General features: G+C 35.1%; 1 protein-coding gene across 1 annotated transcript; it reads left to right on the top strand.

The window, feature by feature from the left end:
• The first annotated feature begins 2,783 nt into the window (after positions 1–2,783).
• LOC113497483 lies at positions 2,784–8,292 on the top strand. Its single transcript, XM_026877047.1, has one exon. It carries the CDS (start codon positions 3,583–3,585, stop codon positions 4,774–4,776), a length of 1,194 nt encoding a protein of 397 aa, XP_026732848.1. The 5' UTR covers positions 2,784–3,582; the 3' UTR covers positions 4,777–8,292.
• Positions 8,293–20,649: the final 12,357 nt, after the last annotated feature.

The following is a 20,649-nucleotide window of genomic DNA, read 5'->3' as shown; positions in this document are numbered from 1 at the left end:
GGGTAAATCCGTTCATTTGCGATCATTTACATAATCGGCGAGGGCTGATTAAATTTGTACAACTGACGAGGCTTTCGTCAGCACATTATTATGTACCTTTCCTTGTTCACATTTAAAGCTAAGGTTTTTTTTTTGGTAATGAATCGACAAGGTTCATTTAGCCGAATTTTTTAAAACAATTTTTAATGGCTTTTTCTTTCCTTAAAAGTGGGAATACTAAAGTCATATAAGACAGAGTATATAAATACACGTGACTCCTACAGGCGTTAATGTTTCTGATTTTCAAATTCAAATATTTAGAAATTCATAGTTGAAACAATATCTATTTTCCTTCATAGAAACAAAAAAATAACAGTATTTTCCAAAACAAAGCGATTTTATTAGATGATGTGTTTTTAGTAAAAATCTAAATCGAAATTTGGTAACAATAGGAGTTATCATATATTTGACGGTATCATATATTTTACGGAACCCTCAATCTCGCGGTTCCATATCGCACTTGTAGTTTTTTTAAGGCGCAGCAGTAATGCTATAGGGGACTATTACGAAGTTAACCCGCAGACGCGTAACTTATAGTTAGCTGGAAACTTTTCAGCCATAATAACCGCTAGAAAGTGCTCCGGTTGTATTATAAATTTTACTTTACATTTATCGCAACTTCCTCCCGACATTAAAGTAAGTCGAGTTAACGGTTTTCTAGAAAGTGAACGTTATTTTTATATTAACTTAGGTAAATAGAGTGTTTTATTTTGACAGTTAAAGTTTAAATTTTAATGTATGACGGCATTAAAAGTATACGGTATGTAAGACTTACGACGAGTTGATGATAATCTGACAAGGCTTCGGGAGCCTTGTCAGATTATCATCAACTGCTCCGGTTTGGTGCGAAACTAGTCGATATCTCAAGCTGTCCCGATTAATACGCTTAAGTAAACCGTTTTATCATTTAACTAGCTGTTGCCCGCGACTTCGTCCCCGTGGGTAGAAGATATAAGTTATGATTTATACCTACCCTGTTTTTTTCACATTTTCCATTGTATCTTCGCTTCTATTAGTCGCAGCGTGATGGTTTATAGCCTAAAGCCTTCCTCGATGAATGGTCTATTCAACACATTTTTTTCAGTAGTAGTAGATAGATATGAACATTACTTTACGGGTTTGGAGAAGTTAGCATTAGAAACGCCTAAAAACAGCTGAAGATCATGCGTAGTTCGTACTTCAAATTAAAGACATAACGGATAATACATACATAATTTATACTTACGGTCAGCTATTATAGTTTTACAAAGTTTGAAGCTATGACCAGCAGTTAGGGATGCGTGGTTATAGCTACTTAATTAAATTTAGTCGATTGTCCATTAATTAAATTAGTGATAAGGGTCACTTTATTCCCCATGGGTGTAGTTCTAACATTCTAAAGGGTTTTGTCCAGACGCAATGAGATTGTGGTCCAAGTTATAAAACGGAAGGGGTTGCAGTTCGTTTAGAATTTCTTTATGTAAATAGATCATTTTGGAAACGTATTTTGATATTGCGTAACCAGTCTCAATTAAAAAATATTTAATTTGGTTTTCTTGAAAAATGAATCCCTTTTATTCCGGAGGTTAAACAAACATCCATGTCACACGCACAAAGATACCCAGACTCGGGACAAACATTCGTGCATAATAAAAAAAAGAATAAATCAAAACTATATAAGTTTTGTCCGGGACGGCAAAACCGACCTGGACGAAACGCGCCGCAAATTGAAAGCAGTCCAGTTAAATTGAAATCGTATTATATCCTTCAGTTAATGCCTGTATGCTGATAAGAAGAAATATATCCGAAAAAATAATGAGCACTTTTAGCCGAGTGGTTGAGGTCAGCACGCCAAGCCTGCGCGCAAAGTGTCTCAATCCCCATGAAAGACGAGCATAATCGATAGCTTGTCCTGAGTCTGGGTGTTTTTGTGCTCGTGAATGAATATTGAACCCTCAACACAACGATTTATTCGTAATATTTAGTAAAACAAAGTAAAAAAAAGACTTCTTTCGACTTCCATTAGTTTTTCTCTCTAACGTCTATATTTTGGGCCACAGTCCCAGGTGTCAGCAGCAACACTTCCTCTGGTAAGAGGCACCGAGACGAAAGGGTCGTGGTCACTACAACCCCTTATATTAATTGACCGTCTTATAACTTCGAACCGGTCATGATTTAGGACATGACCCCCTTGAATTTACCTCTTGGCAAAAAATCAACTTGATCAAATTTTAACTCAATTTTGTGGGTAAGAATCTAGGGATGATTTTAGTAGCTTTAGTGGCAGTGATAGCATAGTATTATCACCGTTAGACTGCCAAGTCAGAAGACATAGTTTCGAATCCCGGTACACACTAGTTTTCTTCAAAATTCGTGTGTGTATTCCCAGTTTTAAACTTGTAACAAGGCGAGGAACATATCGTTAGGAAACCAGCACACTTAAAATTTTCAAGGTTCAAAGTCTGATCCCAGACCAAGGAGTTATGCATAAACCATAAGATAACAAGAAAATTGGTAAGAAGCTCTTGAAGCATGGTAGAAAGAAGATGAAATAGATATTATTTTTTTAGCTTTTGTCCTCGTTTTTCTGGATCGCAATAAGTATTTAAAAAAAGGAAAGAATATAATTAAAATTTTACTCATTTAAACCTTATTTCATGAACCTACTCAATTTATTCCTGTTATCATTTTTAAGAATAATAAAATACTTCCCACTTCAGTTTTTTATTTGTTTAGGTACAGACTTTTAAAGTCAGTCATTATGACATAGCAAGATGAAACATTGATTTAAGCAATTATACATTTAAAATAGTTACAATTTTAAGATATTTGTAAGAATGAAAAAGTAAGTATTGATTTACTTTATACCAACTTATGCGCGGATTTACAAAAAATCTTCTTTGGATCTTTCAAATTTCTCATTGTTTTGGTCAAATGACCACGATGTTGGTACACACTGTATACTAAATTAAATAGGTACACAATTTTTAACTCATGAAATGCGTCTATAACATCATTGTTTCCATCAAATATCGATCTGCATCGTCACGTCTGTTGTCCGTTGTTTGGAAGGATATTCTGGAAGATCATCACATTTTTTATTTATTGACTCAATATTATTTGTCTTATAAAATTATTTATTCAAAATGAGCTCTTGCTCGCTCCTTTTTCTTGTGAGTTCAAACTGCTACTATACAATTCTATCACATGAAGTATGACAAACGGTCCAGGGTCACTATAAATCTTTTAATATTATATGATGATGTGTTTGAATGACATATCATTTACTATTTCAGGTATAAGGCACCCACACCAAAAGAAATCCTCAAAAGACGAGCAGTCAATAATAAACAGTTAAAACTAGCTGACGACAAACCTTGCAACGAGGTAAAAGAAACAAAAACATTAAATATAAAATATGATTACACAAAAAAAAAGTCGTTCAAGACTCGAGACAAAGAATTAAAAGATGATCCCTATCGCAACCCGTATGCAGTGCCAGAGCGCTTAAGAGTTACCACAAAATGTCTACCACCGAGGAAGCAGAAAAAAACTCCATTTATTATGGATGAACCCTTTACAGTGTGTGACGTTGATCCCGAATTTTTTAAAATAGTAGAAGGCAGACCTATAAGATCACACTATGACATAAAAGTTTTTATGAAACACCTTCGAAAGATCTTGATGTTCCGCGCCGACTGCGCTTATTTGAAAGATGAACTTATTCAAATAGATGCAAGAATGATATTAGAACAAGAGCAATATGAAGCAATAGAAGCTGCCTTCCAAGACGCTGAAGCAAATTTTGTCACTTTTGCTGCAGAAAGCTACAAGGAGGCAAAATATATGCAACATTTAGCTGAACAGAAGTATCAAGAACTAGAAGCCATGACAGAGCAGCTGGAAGCCATCAGTTTCGAATTTCACAAACTGAAGAACGGGGTTTCTAGTACTGTCGCAACATATGAAAACCTCATGCGGTATAAGAGATTTCTAAATACCGTTTCCCCTGACTGGTGGCGAGAGCAATATGAAGATATCTGTAAACAAGGCAATGAATTGTGTTCCAAATTTTATTTGTCTTTAGAAGTCGAACAAGTAGAATCTGTTTCAGATTACAAAAAGAGTGCCCTCGCTCTGGCAACTCTGCCACCCGAACTATACTTTAAAAAACCAAGTGAACTATCCACCATACTAGAAGAAATAAGCAGCCAGTGTTTAAACTATATGGAGATTGAAACTTATTTTTCAACATACTTTGCAAGAGTAAATAAATATAAAAAACAGTATACTGAATACATTAATGCTGAGTGTGCTGATATACAAGGAATTATCGAGATGCTGACAGACAAAATTAAATTTTCAGAAGAACGGAAAGAAGACTGCAAGTCTACTTTTGAAAAGCTGGTAGAAAACCAATTCCAGCGACTTGTTGCGTCTTACGAAACAAAAAAGTTGTTTAATTGTTTGCAGTACGTCCATACTCGCGTTATTGGTGTCATGGTGGACCCCAAAGACACCATGGAATCACTGACTCAGGACTTAGAGGGGTGGTATTACGATCTTTGTACTAAAATGGATGATTTGAATTTAGAAGTGGTCAAAGAGGCACAGCGTCAAATATTCAGTGAAGACATACGTGTGATGAGAAAAGCAAGCGATGCGGAACGTCTATTGAAGGAGTACCGTACTTTATGCAAGTCTCTCTACAAAAGTTTTGAGCCACCGAAGCGTAAGAATACCAAGACTAGGAAGTAGTCAACAAAGAATTATATTATTTTTTAATTACCTGACCCAGCAAACGTTTGTTTGCCATATACATTTTTAGGTGATATCTGGTGAAGAACAAACATTATGTATGAATAAAAAAAACGTTAGGATTAGTCTAGAGTACTCTAGAGGGATGAAACATGACGTTGTCGGATTGATTCTCAAACTCAATATGTCATGAGAATCGGTCAAGCTGTTTTGAAGGAGTTAAACTACAAACACGTTTGTTTTTTTAATAGTCGATGAAGAAGACTACTATTGATAAGCAAGTCTTGTTGATTTCCGATTCTATTGCGATTTTAGTAGTCCACTACCTTTTATTTAGGGCTGGCACCTTTTAAATGATAGCTTACCTAATACTTAGGGATAATTATATCTATTAAATAAAGTAGCGTAAAAGTTTTGTTTGCCCCTTATGGGTTTTATGTTTTTAAGCTTCATATTAGTATGTTCGGTGTTTTAGAAGTCAAGATTAATTTAGGTTATGTAACACAAGTCGAAGAGTTTTTTTATTACTTTTAAGGTATTTATTACGTCTTTTAAGGTTTTAAGCATGATTATGAGTATGTGCAGGTTAAGAAGTCAAGATTAATTTAGTTTTACGAGACAAAACTCGAAGAGTTATGTTTTTATTATGTTTTTCAGGTTTTAAGCATGATGATTATTAGTATGTTCGTAGATTTAGAGTAAAGATTAGTTTAGTTTTATGAAAAACAACTCGAAGAGTTTTATGTGCAATTTTTATAATATTTTATTGACGGTTACATTTCGTTAACATTAAATTTATTTTTATGCCGCAACAGCACCAAAAAGTTTTTATTTTAAGTACGAGAACGTCGACCCTTTCTTAAAAATCTTGGATGCAAATTGCTAAGATCATATTTTAACTAGTCGTTTTTACTAAGCCAAAGCTGTGGGTATTACGATCAAGAATATGTGTTCATGAATAAGCCAAGTTGGCTTCCTGCACCCATTGCTTTGGGCGGATTATTCCAAATATAATTATCATAAGTTAGAGCGCACACGAATGATTCCGCCAAGTGCTCCGTGTTACGTAGCTCGCCCCCGGGACTAAACATTTGCTTTCATGAATACCTTACCATAACAGACGTGCTCAGCCCGCACCGTAAAAGCAACAATGTAAATTTAATCTCAATTCTCATTGTAAATAACGCAACTCCATGTCTTTACGCCACTGGCAGGTTACTTTCTAGTAAAGCAGTTAATTTTAGAAGAAATAAATATTCGATATTAAAATGTAAATAGAATCATGGAGTTTAATCAATTTGCAGTCGCACTGAATGTTTGGAAATTGAATAATCTCGATTCTGATTACGCGCCGTCGCTGACACAAAAAGTTCATATTGTGTCAATTTAACGTCTAATCACTTTTTAAATACGTTAGCACCGAGACGCGCCCGATCAACGAATAAATTTGAATTCATTAACAAACTGATTCGGGCCCGCCCGCGCTTACTATTGAAGGGGAAACAAATTGATTTTTTATAGCAATTTCATTTGCCGGTCTTAACCTATTATGCGAAGCTAACGAAATTTGTAAAAAACAAAAAGCTTTTTATCTGAAAATTTTGTAGACAAGTAATCAAAAATTAAATGAAAATGAGCTTACGAAAACCGAATACAGTTAACCAAAGAATAAAAGTGAACAAAACAAGCTTCATAACTGGATATTAACGAACACGCTCATATAAAAATATTTAATAATCGCAAGCGATTCTTCGCTTCGAATTCTTGTCTGCATCGTTTATAGAAATCCAATTTATTATTTAAACAAAAGTGCGGGGATGCCGGAGGTTTAATGCACGCATTCCTCTGTTATTAAACACTGAGCGCTTTCCCGACAAAGGACGCAATGGAGCGTCGATTGATATAATAATAATTAATATTGTTTTATTATAAGCTACGTAAATCGTATCTCGAGAGCGCAATGCGGCCGCGCCACTGCCCAAATTGTGAACCATTCACGCGTGCCTAATTCTGTAATGCTATTAAATGTTTAGATACTAATTATATTAGCTATTGTTCCTCCCTCTGTTTTTGTGTTGAAGTTATATTGGTATATAGGAAAGGATATGGATTTGAGCTTGTTGTTTTAGGCGTATGTAATGTAATCAATTTAGTCAACGAATTTAGATATTGTGATTGTATTTAATTTTAAATTAGGAAAACACGATTCATGCACTAAAGAATTAAGTCGTTGTGAGAGAGTTTGGTACAAGATTCAGAACAAGTATTTTTGAGTCGCAAAAATGCTTGTTCTGCGTGTCGATCGAATTTAATTAAGCATAGTGCAGTGCCATTCAGTGCAGTCGAATGTTTACCTATAATTAATTTTTAAATAAGTAGTGTATTCAAATCTGAACAGAAAGTGTTTTACCCGTATTTAGATTTCATACGAAACATTTAACGACTTACAAAATAACTGTCTTACCGAACAATAAATACAATGAAATATATTTATACAATTAAAAAAAAGAATCACAAAGAAATGCTCATCGAATAAAAAATCAATAAAGTCCACAAGAAACATAATTGAAAACTCATTACACATTCACCTTCTCCGTACATAATAGCCATATAATGTAACTTAGCAATCGTGAAATGTTTGTCTGACTCTAGGTGTAGCGTTTTGGCGTTTAGAGTGAATTTAATATAGTTGCGGTGGGTATCGTGTGAAGAGCCATGCATTATGAATAGCGGGTGGTCTCCGGAGTCTGGCCGGGGCAAGCGGTGACTTGATAGATTACCCCATTCACTTATTAAGTACGCGGCGACCGCAACTGATAGCTATCGTTACGATGCAAAATGGATCGCTCAATTTTTACCAATTAATTTGTCGTTTTTTGTGCATTAATTTTGAGATGTCTTCGATTTTTGTCTTTGTTTTCAAACATAATTTTTAATCACCATTTTTTAACGACGTACGATAGCAATGTCGATGACGATGATTTTGGCACAATTACAGAAATAATTAGTATTTTTCACAGATTGTATTATCAAACTATTCTAAGCGCAAAATAACCTTTGTTCATGTGAGAGATTTTATTTGCGACTTAGTTGTGTATTGCAACTTCTTATACAAGAGCAACGAATTGCAATTTACGTAATACGCCATTGACTTCACTTCTACAGTCAGATGAATGCCACAAGACTAATTGGAGTTTTAGTATTAATTGCCGGCGTTTTGTTCGGACGATTGATATTAATATCTTTGAACCTTTCCTTCTTATTTCTACCTTTCTGGAGAGTTCAGGTGAAGCGTACCATACCTTGCTTAATTATAGCAATTTTTCTTTTTAATTTTCGAGGTATTCGTTTTTGGAAGCTTGAATGAAGCTTTTACAAATGGTTTTTATTTTAATGGTTCAGACTGTGTAAAATTATGATGCTTATTTTTACATGAAGTAATAATATCGAAAGATCAGTTAGTACTGAGGTTTTCTATATTTTTAAACGACTTCAAAAAGGTTATCAATTCCTGTGTCTATTTTGTTTGTTACCTCATAACTTGGGACTGGATTAACCGATTTTGTTGATTATTTTTCATTTAATAAGTTTTTTTTAATTCCTACGGGTTTGTCGGTATATTTTTATTCGAAGTCGGTTGTATGTTTCTGTTACAGCAACATTATGTGATAAGAGCTTATTTATTTCTCAATCACTTATTGTAACCTATCTTGAGCTTTTGATTGATTAGCTGCTAATTTTATTTAAGTATTTGCAAACTATCTGCGTCATCCTAAAGACTAATAATTCAACATTAACAAAAAAACAAACTGCGCACTGCTTATAAAGATATCAGAGCATAATAAATCCTTTCCTCCCTAAATATATCAATCACAAAAGTTATTATATAAAACATTAGCGTCACTGCGTCACAACGTCACTACGTCATCCTTTATCGAAATTCAGCAACATGTCTATATGAATCTCGATTCAAAACGGTTTAGCATACGCATGAGTGATGGTGTTCGAACTAACGACACAATGATTTCGTACGGCACTGCGAGGCTATTTTTTAAAGGGTGAAATGACGGTCACCATTAATCTCGACCCTTATCCGAAATGAAATTTCGCGCTAAGTTTAGTAGGTAAGTATGTTCGTATTTTGCCTTCGCTTTATTAGAGAATGAAGCTTTGCCTGTAGCTTTGCTGTAGTGGCGAAAAGAGCACTATGTGCTTTCATCAGTGACTTAAGTACATCCTTTTTTGGTAAATGGAATTCAAATTTTTGTTATTCGGTATAGAGGCATACTCTTGTTATATTGCTTTTTGCTTGAAATACAAGCAATACCAAGCAACAAGCGTAGAATGAGTGCTAAATCTAGCTGTTCAAGCGTAACTTTTTATATGTAATTTATATAATATGTAACTATTTATATGTTTTTAATAGAAAAATATTAATGCTGAACGAGTAACAATCACCACTAAATAATGACATTTAAAGTCACATGATTTGACCTGTTATCTCAATAATTCTACTAGACACCTTAATTGGTTAAACGGGTTTTTCAAAAGATTAGCTTATCCCTTATTTACGTGTTAATCTATTTTAACGTATGTAATAAATAGTAGGTATTGTGTTTCTGCTGTAAGATAAATGACCTCAAATATCTAGCTGCTTGAAAAGCAAACATGTGCATATTGAAAATTTGATTCGAAAGGTTGATAAATTGATGACATTCACGATATATAGAAGTTGCATTGTGAGTATTTTAATATGATTTCTGTGTAGGTAATCGTATCTTAAAGGTGTGTAATGAAAAATGGTTTTTGGGGTTCTGTATCCAACGTGTAAAAAAAATAATCCTATTCTAAGGTTTCGCCAACTGTCCGTCCATATGTCACCAGGCGTATCTTTACCACGTGATGGTAATGAAATTTTCACAGATGATGTATTTCTGTTGCTGCTAAAACAACAATAATATTTAACTAACTGTTGGTAGAGTCGATTTGATGGGTGACCATTTTCTTTTCTATAACAAATTGTTACGGAAACATGTTGGGTGTCTGACTCACGATTTTTAAAAATGTTTAGTTTATAAATGGTGCGAATAATGGTCGTTTTTAGGAAAAGAGCAGTAAAATAATTACTGGCCGGTAAATTACGTTATATTAATTTGATACAGCGAAGTTACAACAATATTATACAATTTTGGACAAACCCGTTAGAGGATTCAAGTGGAGAAAGTGACAGTTATTAATATTTCAAACAAAACTTTGGCTCGGTCAAGAGCACTCAGAACTGACGAGGATTTATGAAAAGCTAATGAGAATGGAAGGAGTGAAAGTTGTATGACACGATTAAAGGAACACGTCTGTAGCATGTCAACTGCAGAGGGAAAACCTTGGGAAAAACGTGACGTTCCCAAAACTAACTTTAAAAAATAAAAGGTTGATTTTCTTGTAACGACGCCCTCTTTGTGGATTTGAATCCTTGTGACGCGAGGGCTTCAGAAATATTCAAGTCTCATATACAACGGCACTCAAACCCTGAACCCAGGTCCGTGCAATTGGTTTACCAAACCGCTTGGTAGAGTTAGAGTGTACAACAAATTATATTCACCTTGATTGAAGGAAAAAGAAAGAGTCCGCTGTTAAGTTTTTAGGAAAATTTTAAGAATTGTCTTTTTTGCTAAGTAGTGGGACAATATCAACTATAAAATCTGAACTTCAAAACAAAGCTTGCGGAGGATCCGCAATTTTTAATTCGTAGCAACACGACTAAGAGCATATCTCCAAACATTCCTGCACTTACCAAATTCGCCTCAAAATGTATCAAAGAAACACCAAATTAACAGGCAATTCGTTGCAATTTCAATTTAACTTTTCCCAATGACATTGTCACTTGAAGAGCACAGTTCCCTAGCAGGTGCAGCTTGGATTTGCATACGCGCTTCTGATCTGGTTTAATTTATCCTTAATGGGTTCCGAACGAGCTGCGAGAGTGTTCGTACTGATTGCCAGACTCTCTGGGGAGCGGGTTACGAGCATAAACGAACGAACAAACATTATTGAAAGCTTTAATACGTGGAAATGAATTTACTTTGATTTTATTTGATTTGATTTGAGTATTGTTGGTTTTATGGTTGCGAAGTTGTGAAATTTTAAGCTATTTTGTTTGTTTCGTTATTTATTATTTAAGACATATAGTGCAGTTTCAACGATTTACTTACTTATACTTACGTTTAAAAAATCTCTAAAATGTACATATATAATGTGTTTATATTGTAGTGAGAAAATAAACGTTTATTATTATTATAGTTTAGAGGAAACATGCCGAAAAGCATGCATGTGAGAGAGGCAGGAACTCTCCTTTTTATAACGTGATATTTGAATGATCAATTAAAATAAAACGCATCAGATTTTTTCGCATACACAAAGACACTCAGACACAGGACAGACATTTGTAACTCACAAACGCTTGTCATACGCAGGGATTGATCAGCAAAAGAACTACTCTAAAGAAAATCATCAAATACTTTAAATAAACATATCTTAAATATTATTATCATCCACTCCATAACACCGAGACGATGTAACGTAACAATCAATCAATAATGAACACATCTTTCCATACTTCATCTAGAAATCCTAGACTCATGAAATATAAGCTCTAGTATTAATAGATGTTTGAAAGACAGCGCACGGTGCACTTTACTTCGACAAAGGGATTCTTAACGTGATACTCCGTGGGGAGTTTGGTAGACAAGTAGACAAAGTAAAATGCAAATTCTCATGTATTTCCAATTAGCGCTCTCCTCCCACCCCCCCCCCCTCTTTGTAATAATAACTTGCAGCGTCATACTTGCGACTTCCCGTCGTTAAACAGTGCGACTTTTTGTAGTGATACTGTTATAATATTAAATTTTATAAGACTGGAAATTTATTGTATTGACAGTGTGTGAGTACTGAGTACCGCCCCGTACTGAGTTTCCAATTATAGGGGCGATGATGGAAGGCAAACTTACAGTACAGACAGACAGATAGATGATGTGTCTTGTGCAAGTTATATACAGCTCGGGAGTCGTTTTCTAAAAAAAAAAAAATACGTTTAGTTAGTATGGATTTCATCTTACCCTTAACACTCAACACCAGACGAGAATTCCCTTAATTTTATCGTACTGCATTCACACAGTACGAACCAAAAGGAAATTCTAAAGTCTAGGTAATTGCGACAAGTCTACAGCGTGCTTAGAACTCAAGTGTATCCGGGTTTTATAAATAAAACATTTGATTCTCTCAAGACGTAGTCTGTAGTGAAAGGCACTTAGGACGATCCATGTAAGACGCCGACAAATAATTAGGGGTAAGACCTACCCCCGAAGACTTGAGATTTAGACAGTCTACAGACAAGTATGTGTACACTGTACACGGATACTTTCATGTTTGCTTATATGTACAGATACTGTAAAGGTTTAAGTAATTTGTATAACTATGTATGATTATTTTCTAGTAGTAGGAACTTTCGTGAGCTTAATTTAAGTATTATTAAATGATGCAACGGTTTACGAGTTTTCCTACTGTTGCTGTTACAATAAATTACGATATTAGTTCCATTGGAGAGTAACTTACGTAAGGTACCGAATGACCTTTTCGTAACAAAGCTTTAAAGCAAAAGAAAGTATTATCGGATTGTATAATTTAGTGCTTTTTATTTTGCTTTTCCCCTTGATCGAATGATATTTAAAAACACATCTTAGAACAAAGTCGTAATCATCAATTCCAATCAAGTAAATTTTCTTAAACGGTATACCAACGTCTTTTGTCTCATTTCAAATAAATAACATTTTCACAGCAGTCTGAACTCCTGTATAATCCTATTATCACGAATACCAAGCTACATTGTTGTATGTTTCCTTAAAGACACGCCCATTAAAATTTACAGCGAAGACTCTTCAATTTAATTCCTCGTTATTACGACGCGACGTGCTTTACAAAGAGGAAAAATTGGCATTTCATAAATTATGAAAACTTCCAGACTATTGTAGACAACTTTGTGCTAATTAAAGAGCTTGCCACTTAAATACCATTGACAAAGAAAGACTAAATATAGAACCAGACACTACTTAGCTTTTTGACTCAAAAGGAGGTGTGTTATAAGGTTGACTGCCAGAATTTCCCTTTGGCTGTGCGTCTGTCTGACTGTCTGGGGCGCAGAATCGTTAAAACGAATGAACCGATTTGAGTGAGGCTTAACGACAAATAAGGATCTACGGAAAAAACACAGTAACGCCCACTCCAAGCAATTTCCCATAACGATGTTTCAAAATAATTTTTCGATTCATTCATAAAAAACTCAATGGTTGAACTTTCGGATTAATGAATTAAGGAAATTCTGTCTTCATGTCGATTTGCAAAAACAAAAAATCAGCATATTCGTTGAATCCAACTTACAACTAGGTTCTCGAAATAACATATCCAAAGTTTTTCAGTTATAAGTCGGAGAACACATCAAGGAACCCTCTCCCTACCTGTTGCATAGCTTAGAAGTTAGTCTACAAAAATATCAAGCCAGATCTAAAACACGGAGGAAAGATCAGAAAACACATATTCAAATAACAAAAAACGGGTGAAAGCTGATTGTCATCGAGAGAGAATCTAAAATGACATTTTCTGAGGATAAAGAAAGTTAGCCTCCTTTAAATGTCTCCTACTCTATAAGATTAAACTGTATCGCAGATGTGGTACTATAACGGTTTCGTCTACCAAATGGATTTGTTAAAACACTTGGGTTTCAGAGGTTTTTTACAAGGAAACTTTCTCATAAAACAATGCTCTATAATCGAAAAATACTTCTTAGTAAATAGTTTCTTTTTTTGCTTGAAGAATGTGAGTTTTATTGTATGGATGTTTGACGCATGTCGAATACCAGCTCTCGAATTCTCCACGCACACATCCCAACTATTTCTCCATCCAAAAATACAAATCTCTTATAAAATATATTATTTCGGTAGACGCAAGCCGCCGGACAAAACACTTAACCTGATTGACCCTCCGTCGGTATTTTTATTGCATCTAAGTCGCCCGTGTTTTGGCCTCTCGAGGACACTTATGCGAACAATCCCGCTCCTTTAAATAGAATTTTCATCATAAAACGCTTTCAGTGTTTTATAGGAACGCAAAGAGAAAAATCTAACTCTATTAGTACGAGTGACGTTGGATACAAAGGGTGAAATCGGACATTGCTCTCAGTGCGCCTATTGTGTCAGCTAGATCGGTACTAGGACCAGTCCATCGCGGCTATTGTCAATTTTATTCCATCATTCATAAAGGGACATAGAAGCCGACCCAACTCGCAAAGACTAAATTGCTACACTGATTGCTAAAGTTCCACCATATAGCAGACGCTCCTAGTTTGAATTGCGTTTGTATTAATTTCTCGTGGCAAATAATTTCCATTTTCCATCTAAAATATGGTTACATTTGTACGCATCTAATATTCATGTCATTCTAATTTCAACGTGTACACAGATTGAAACAATAAATTGCATTGTAACAGCAACATGTGGGCGACACACCCCAACGCGGCGCAATCTCGACCCCCGGCACCGCCACACATTACGCCAAAATTAAGACAGCTTGCGATGCCAATATGCAAATACACCCGCCGGCTTCCCTACCGTATGCACATAACATACAGAACAAATATTGTTTATAGACCACTTTAGAAAAAGTGCAGCCGGGCAAATACAAAGCTTGAACGCATTACGTAGCACGGCATTTACCTACAGACATCCCTTTGAGCATTTCAAGGCACGAATGAATCCAAGGATTCACGGATTTATTTAGTGAATGTAACTATTGCGTCTTTACCTACAAAGCTCGGTATCCCTTTGAATTGTTTACGTAGGTATAATAAAACCGAGTTTGCATTTCCGTAACGTATTTGTAGCTCGTTTGTTCAAACAAACAGTGGAATCTCTAAGTTCCTTTCTATCCGTGATAAAATATCACAAGGCAGTCGGTACGCATTCTTTCGATTCCCCGGACCGAGCCACCGGTTCGGAAAACATCTTTTGTGTTTAACGATACCGCCCTTTTCGCTTCACAGCTGAAAGTTGTTGAAGATTCTCAATTTAAGTTTTCTCACAAACAGTATTGTTATTAACAGTGATAACATAATGTGTAATGGAAGCGGTACGTGCATGATCAAGTATCTCTTTTATAAAGTTTTAATAAAAATCAACTCCTTTGAGATTTCGCTCGGTGCGATCGTGCCGTTGCAATTTTCCAATACAGCCATCAGAGGTCTGGAACATGCTAGAGGTAGTCTTACAAGCTGAATTGATACTTCAGACACGCCGTGAAGCGCTATTCTCTTGAAAGCTTTTATATTATATTATCTAAGACCTTTCAACACGTGGTAGAAACGTCTGTCGTTGCGATCTATGGATTTCGATTCTCGCCTCTCTTGGGTATAGAGTAAAGTGTTCAGTGCAGCGCACGTGTCGCCAAAGACGTTTAAATGAATTTATAAAAAGCTGCTATCGATACTATGCATAGGATCGACTCCGACATTCATTTGTTTTTATTTTTAACAAAAGAAAAAGAAATCTGGAATTTTCGTTTTTGCATGAATTATTAATTGCGATTGGATTTTGACTGCGGCGGAGACAAATGCATTATTTAGCTCTTTGGTTATTTATTTCTTAAAACTACAAGCCTAACTTCGATTTTATTTGGCTGGTAATATCTTAACCAAGACTAAGGCAGGTTTGCAGTAATTTATCTAAGATTAACTTGTGTATAAGAACTTATAACATCAGTTGTTGCAAATGAGTATGGTCTGAGACGGCGTGGTGCCGCTTTAGCGATCTCTACCGGCTGATATAAATCCACATTATGCAAGTAACAGCGTTTTGGTTCATTGCCAGCCGACTGCGGCGCTGTGTAAACGGTTTCTATGCATAACATACGAATTCTAAAGTAAACATTGTATATTTCATAAGGTATAGGTAGGGTACCTACATTATATTAAAAAAAATATAAGTAGATAACTTAAGAGGGTTTATTATAACACCTTAACGTTTATTGCAACAATGCGAGAAAATAAGTATAATACTTTCCCATAATTTATTTATCTTGTACACACTAGCTGTTGCTTGCGACTCCGTCCGCGTGAACTTCAGTTTACAGCGCACGCTGGTTCCCGATTCCGTAAGAATGCCGGGATAAAACGTAGCCTAATCCCCCCCCCCCTTAACTACGCATAGATCCAAATAGGGCAGATCATCAGACAGCTCACCAAATAATGAGATTCAGTGGATGCACGACGCTGGAGTAATCAGCCTTAAAAGCGAAGACGGGATGATGACGTGAACACATACCGCATTAACTAGCGGAAAACCGCCATAACTAAGGTCCTGGGCAATAAACCCGAGGGCATTCGCCGTCTATTAATAGGAGCCCGATGGGGGACCACATTTCGTGCAGTGGATGTGGTCCTAGTACCAAAACACGAAAGGATGCATTCGTCCTCCATTAACCGATAGTTCAGGTTTAGGTAGTAAGAGTTCGAAAGTTATGACAATACCCACTTCCTCCCCCGAAAAGGTGGTGTACATGAGGATTCTCCCGCCTAAAAAAAGGATAGAGAATCGTGGACAAATTTTGGGGTAGGCCTTTGCCCAGCATTTAGTACACAGTAGGCCGGCAAAAACCAATACATTATAAATATGCTAACACATCACACAATAGCATTGTTTAAAACGTAAGTCATAGTGTTGCCGTAGCGATAAGCACACAATAGCGATAATTCGAACAGGCGATCCTTTGTCACCATAATGTTATGTTAACAAATAACTATTTAGTAGATTGTATATTATCGACAAATACATAAATTAGCTGTAGTGGAAACAATATTAAGTGTGTGCGTAATTGAGTACCTACTTAGGTAATGAGATTGGAGTGTACTCAAATAAATAAATGCCGGCAAAATTGGATTCTGAAGAACAATATATAAATGAGTATTTTCTTACTTCATAAGCGACTTTATCAGTATAGACCTAAGTATGCACTTACATTTGAAATCAGCACTTAAAGGCAAAATGAAAATGATGACATAAGACTTTTATTCAATTGGAATATAACTCTTATGCCATCATCGTCATTATACCTAGTGTACCTGCATTTAATGTAGGTATTTATGTTCATGCAAATTAGAAATACCCCCTAACATATGTTGTTATCAAGCAAAATCTTATAATGTGATAACGAGATCTCGTAAGATTAACAATAATTTACATCAAAACGCCTTCGGGTGATTCAAATAAAATTCACAGAATTCACAGTAAGGTTAGGTAGGTACTTTATTCAAACAAGGTGTAGGGCGAATTGAAATTCAAATCCAAAGTCTCAAGCATATCTAATATAATTAAGACGCTTCGGTAATTGAGTAGACATCCACCCCGTCTCAACGGAACTTCGACCAATAAAAACGTTGTAAAAATCTCAAAGAAATCTCCGAGACTGTTTCTAACAGTAGGTACCAACGTTTTAATTTTATTAGCTTCAAGTGAATTACAAATAGATTAATTAAGCCCAACTTTACAATTGATAACATTGTTTAAAATACTTTGTTCCTTATGAGAAATCATCTCGTTCAACTGTCCTGTTTGTGTTTCAATCTTATTGATATTGAGTTGGTAATTTTGAACCCCACACGAGCGCTAATTCGTACAGTAGTGCGAAGCAGAACTATGCTTGACCGACACTCGGATGCTACTCTATCATCATTTATTTCCTGAAATGAATCCAGGACCTAATTGATTAAGGAATCAATGAAAAGTAGTTTTAGGAATTCGCCTACTGCCTCTAGATGTTGTATCTTTGGTAATTCCACCATTATTCTCCGAAGCGAAGCCTTAACTATTATAGATATGGAATGGAGTACTAGCTTCAATTAGTAGTTGATTGTGGCTAAGATTTAAGTACCGTGTAGTTTATAAAGGGGGACTGGCACCGACTAAAAGAAATCTTTAATAAAAAATCGAACTTTACTTCAAAGCTTGGAACTTTCATTCAACGTAAACAACAATGTATATTCAACAATGTAAACCAAATAGTTACACTCCCGCCGTCTACGAGCTTAATAAGTTAATAACGTTACACAAAATCAACCGGCAGCCAAATGGCTTTGTCAGTAAACATTAGTCTCAGATTTAATAGTGACGCGTCTCGTCACAATGTTAACTACCAACTATATAGATGCCATTAGAGGTAGTAGCTATAGGTAGGTAGTAGGTACCTACTTTGTATACCTATGTAAATTTGAACAGACGTTAGCCGCAAACATTGGGTGAATTAATGTCTTTGCAACGTCTTATGCTTCCCTCGGGAAGAGGCATGCGTATAGAACCCTATTTTACATTTAATTATAAATCGATTTAAGTAACAGTCAATGTGTATTATAATTTGGAGTGATAGTATTTTAATTAATACCTTAATTGAATTTTGAGGATGTGCTTTTTGCGTTCGGTATTTGGTTAAGTTGAGATAAGTTGTATTTCTTTTCTGACATTCATGTTTCTGATCAAATATTAAAAAAGGACAAACTTAGAACAGTACCAATACCAAACCAATATTCCCACCCTAAAGAGTGGTCTGCTGAATAGGAGAGAATTCGTTTACAGTAGACTTTAATTTTTACACTTATAAATTCCCGCTACGACGGTTTTAGCGATAATTTTCCCCGACTTCTAAAGACTGTCTATTAGATGTCTTGAAAAGTAAGCAACTTTCCTATGACGATAGGAAGGTTAAAGATAGATTCGAAAGTACTTGCGTCGCGTTGGTACAACATTTTCTTTGTGAAGAAAGATTTTCATTCACTCAGTAAGAGACCAACACCCAACATAACAGACCATTTTTACAGTAAATAAAATAAGGATGCTTATGGCGACCTAAAGATACAAACATGATAAGAATGTAGAGGGCCTTGTGTCTCCTCTGTCGGTCAAGGACATTTATTATTAGGGGGTAGCAGACGTCGGGGTGAACAGCCTAAGCTACGTCACAATCGTTTGTTGTTGGGAAAACAACGACCTTTAATTTTTATTTACTTAATAGAAATAGAAACGCGTCTTGTTTGGATACTATAAAATTGGATACTATAAGATATTACCTATATCTTATCTATATCTATACTAATATATAAAGCTGAAGAGTTTGTTTGATTGTTTGTTTGTTTGAACGCGCTAATCTCTAACTACTGGTCCTAATTGAAAAATTCTTTTTGTGTTGAATAGACCATTAATCGAGGAAGGCTTTAGGCTATAAACCATCACGCTGCGACTAATAGGAGCAAAGATACAATGGAAAATGTGAAAAAAACAGGGCAGGTATAAATCATAACTTATATCTTCTTCTACCCACGGGGACGAAGTCGCGGGCAACAGCTAGTAATATATGAAATTCCCGATGTTAGTAACCGTAAGAGTCCTCCGAAACGGCTTTACCGATTTTAACCAAATTTTATATGCGTATTCAGTCGGTCTGAGAATCGGCTAACATCTATTTTTCATACCCCTAAGTGATAAGGGTTGCTCAAACTAAAAAATATATTTTATTTCATGGACGAAACTTTTTGTTTTTATTTTTTATAATGTGGCATTAAAAATGCATCCAACTAGAAATAATTTATTAGGCAAAACAACGTTTTCTGGGTCAGCTAGTATGTATTATGTATGTAGATATATAAAATTGAAGTGTTTTTTTTTAAATATTGTCTCTATTTATTCCGGATTCAGAGAGGATTAGCAGATTAAACAGAAAAAACTATGGTATTTTTTTGACATGTCACACGGATGAAGTCGCGGTTACTGCTAGTAAACATCAATGATTCAAAAATAGTTGCTGAATTAAGAAAAACACTTTTATATTTGATTTTCTTACAGAGGATAAGTTGTCTCCCTGGCGAAGAGAGCCGCAAGGTGGCAAACACCAAGGAAGTGGATTGCATGTTATTGCCTTGCCTTGAATTTGAGAATATACGGCTTTCCGTAAATTTTCCTACGAAAGTAAAGCCGAGAGCCGAAACCTTGACCAGTCAATTGTAACTAAATCCGTAAAAAATCCAAGTATTTCCACATATATAAATGCAGATATTTAATCCTACTTACATTTCGTAGGTCAACATTTTTCACTCACCAGAAACTGGGTATTTTGGAAGAAAGAAAACCTTTTCTCACAACCTTTAATCGCAGAAAAATATTAACGGCAGTTATAAAGGAAAACACATTTCATAATTAATCATTTATTAATTAGCTACTCAAAATCATATTAAATTATACGGACATTTTCTACCTAACAGAAGGTACGTAGTTATAAAATGAAGGTAGAAAGGATTTGTTCTAAAAACACACTTAATTAACAATAGCAAAGAATCACGCGGAAGTATTGTGATCATATAAAAGTTATGATTTTTGAGTCGAGTTTCAAAAATAAGCGTTTACAATCACTTAAGGTCTTATCAAATGATTTAAAAATCATGTAAACAAAAACTGTTTAAGCTATAAAGCACACTACTGTTTATTGTAAAGTTCACAAAAATACGAGAAAGAATTCAAATGAACAAAGAATGAATACAAATATAGACCATATTCGTATTCATGTGTTACAATTTTGTCGAAACATTTATTATCATAATGTATCATTTGTTAAGCCATAATAATAATTATAATGCTCTGTTACGCTGCGATTAGTTGAGAAAAAAAAATCAGTTACCGAAGTGTAAAATCATTCGTTAACTAATTAACTTAAACGTTTACATTAAATATTAATTTGAACAAATTAGGCTATCTCATATAAACATGAATCAGACGAGTATATTTCTCTATT

Source organism: Trichoplusia ni, chromosome 9 (genome assembly GCF_003590095.1).
Source record: "Trichoplusia ni isolate ovarian cell line Hi5 chromosome 9, tn1, whole genome shotgun sequence".
NCBI lineage: Eukaryota > Metazoa > Arthropoda > Insecta > Lepidoptera > Noctuidae > Trichoplusia > Trichoplusia ni.
The sequence above is the reverse complement of the archived record's forward strand: the minus strand, read 5'-3'. Positions and strand labels throughout refer to the sequence as shown.

Excerpts from the sequence above, each read along its gene's own strand:
- LOC113497483 (XM_026877047.1), top strand. The coding sequence starts at position 3,583 with ATGGATGAACCCTTTACAGTGTGTGACGTTGATCCCGAATTTTTTAAA.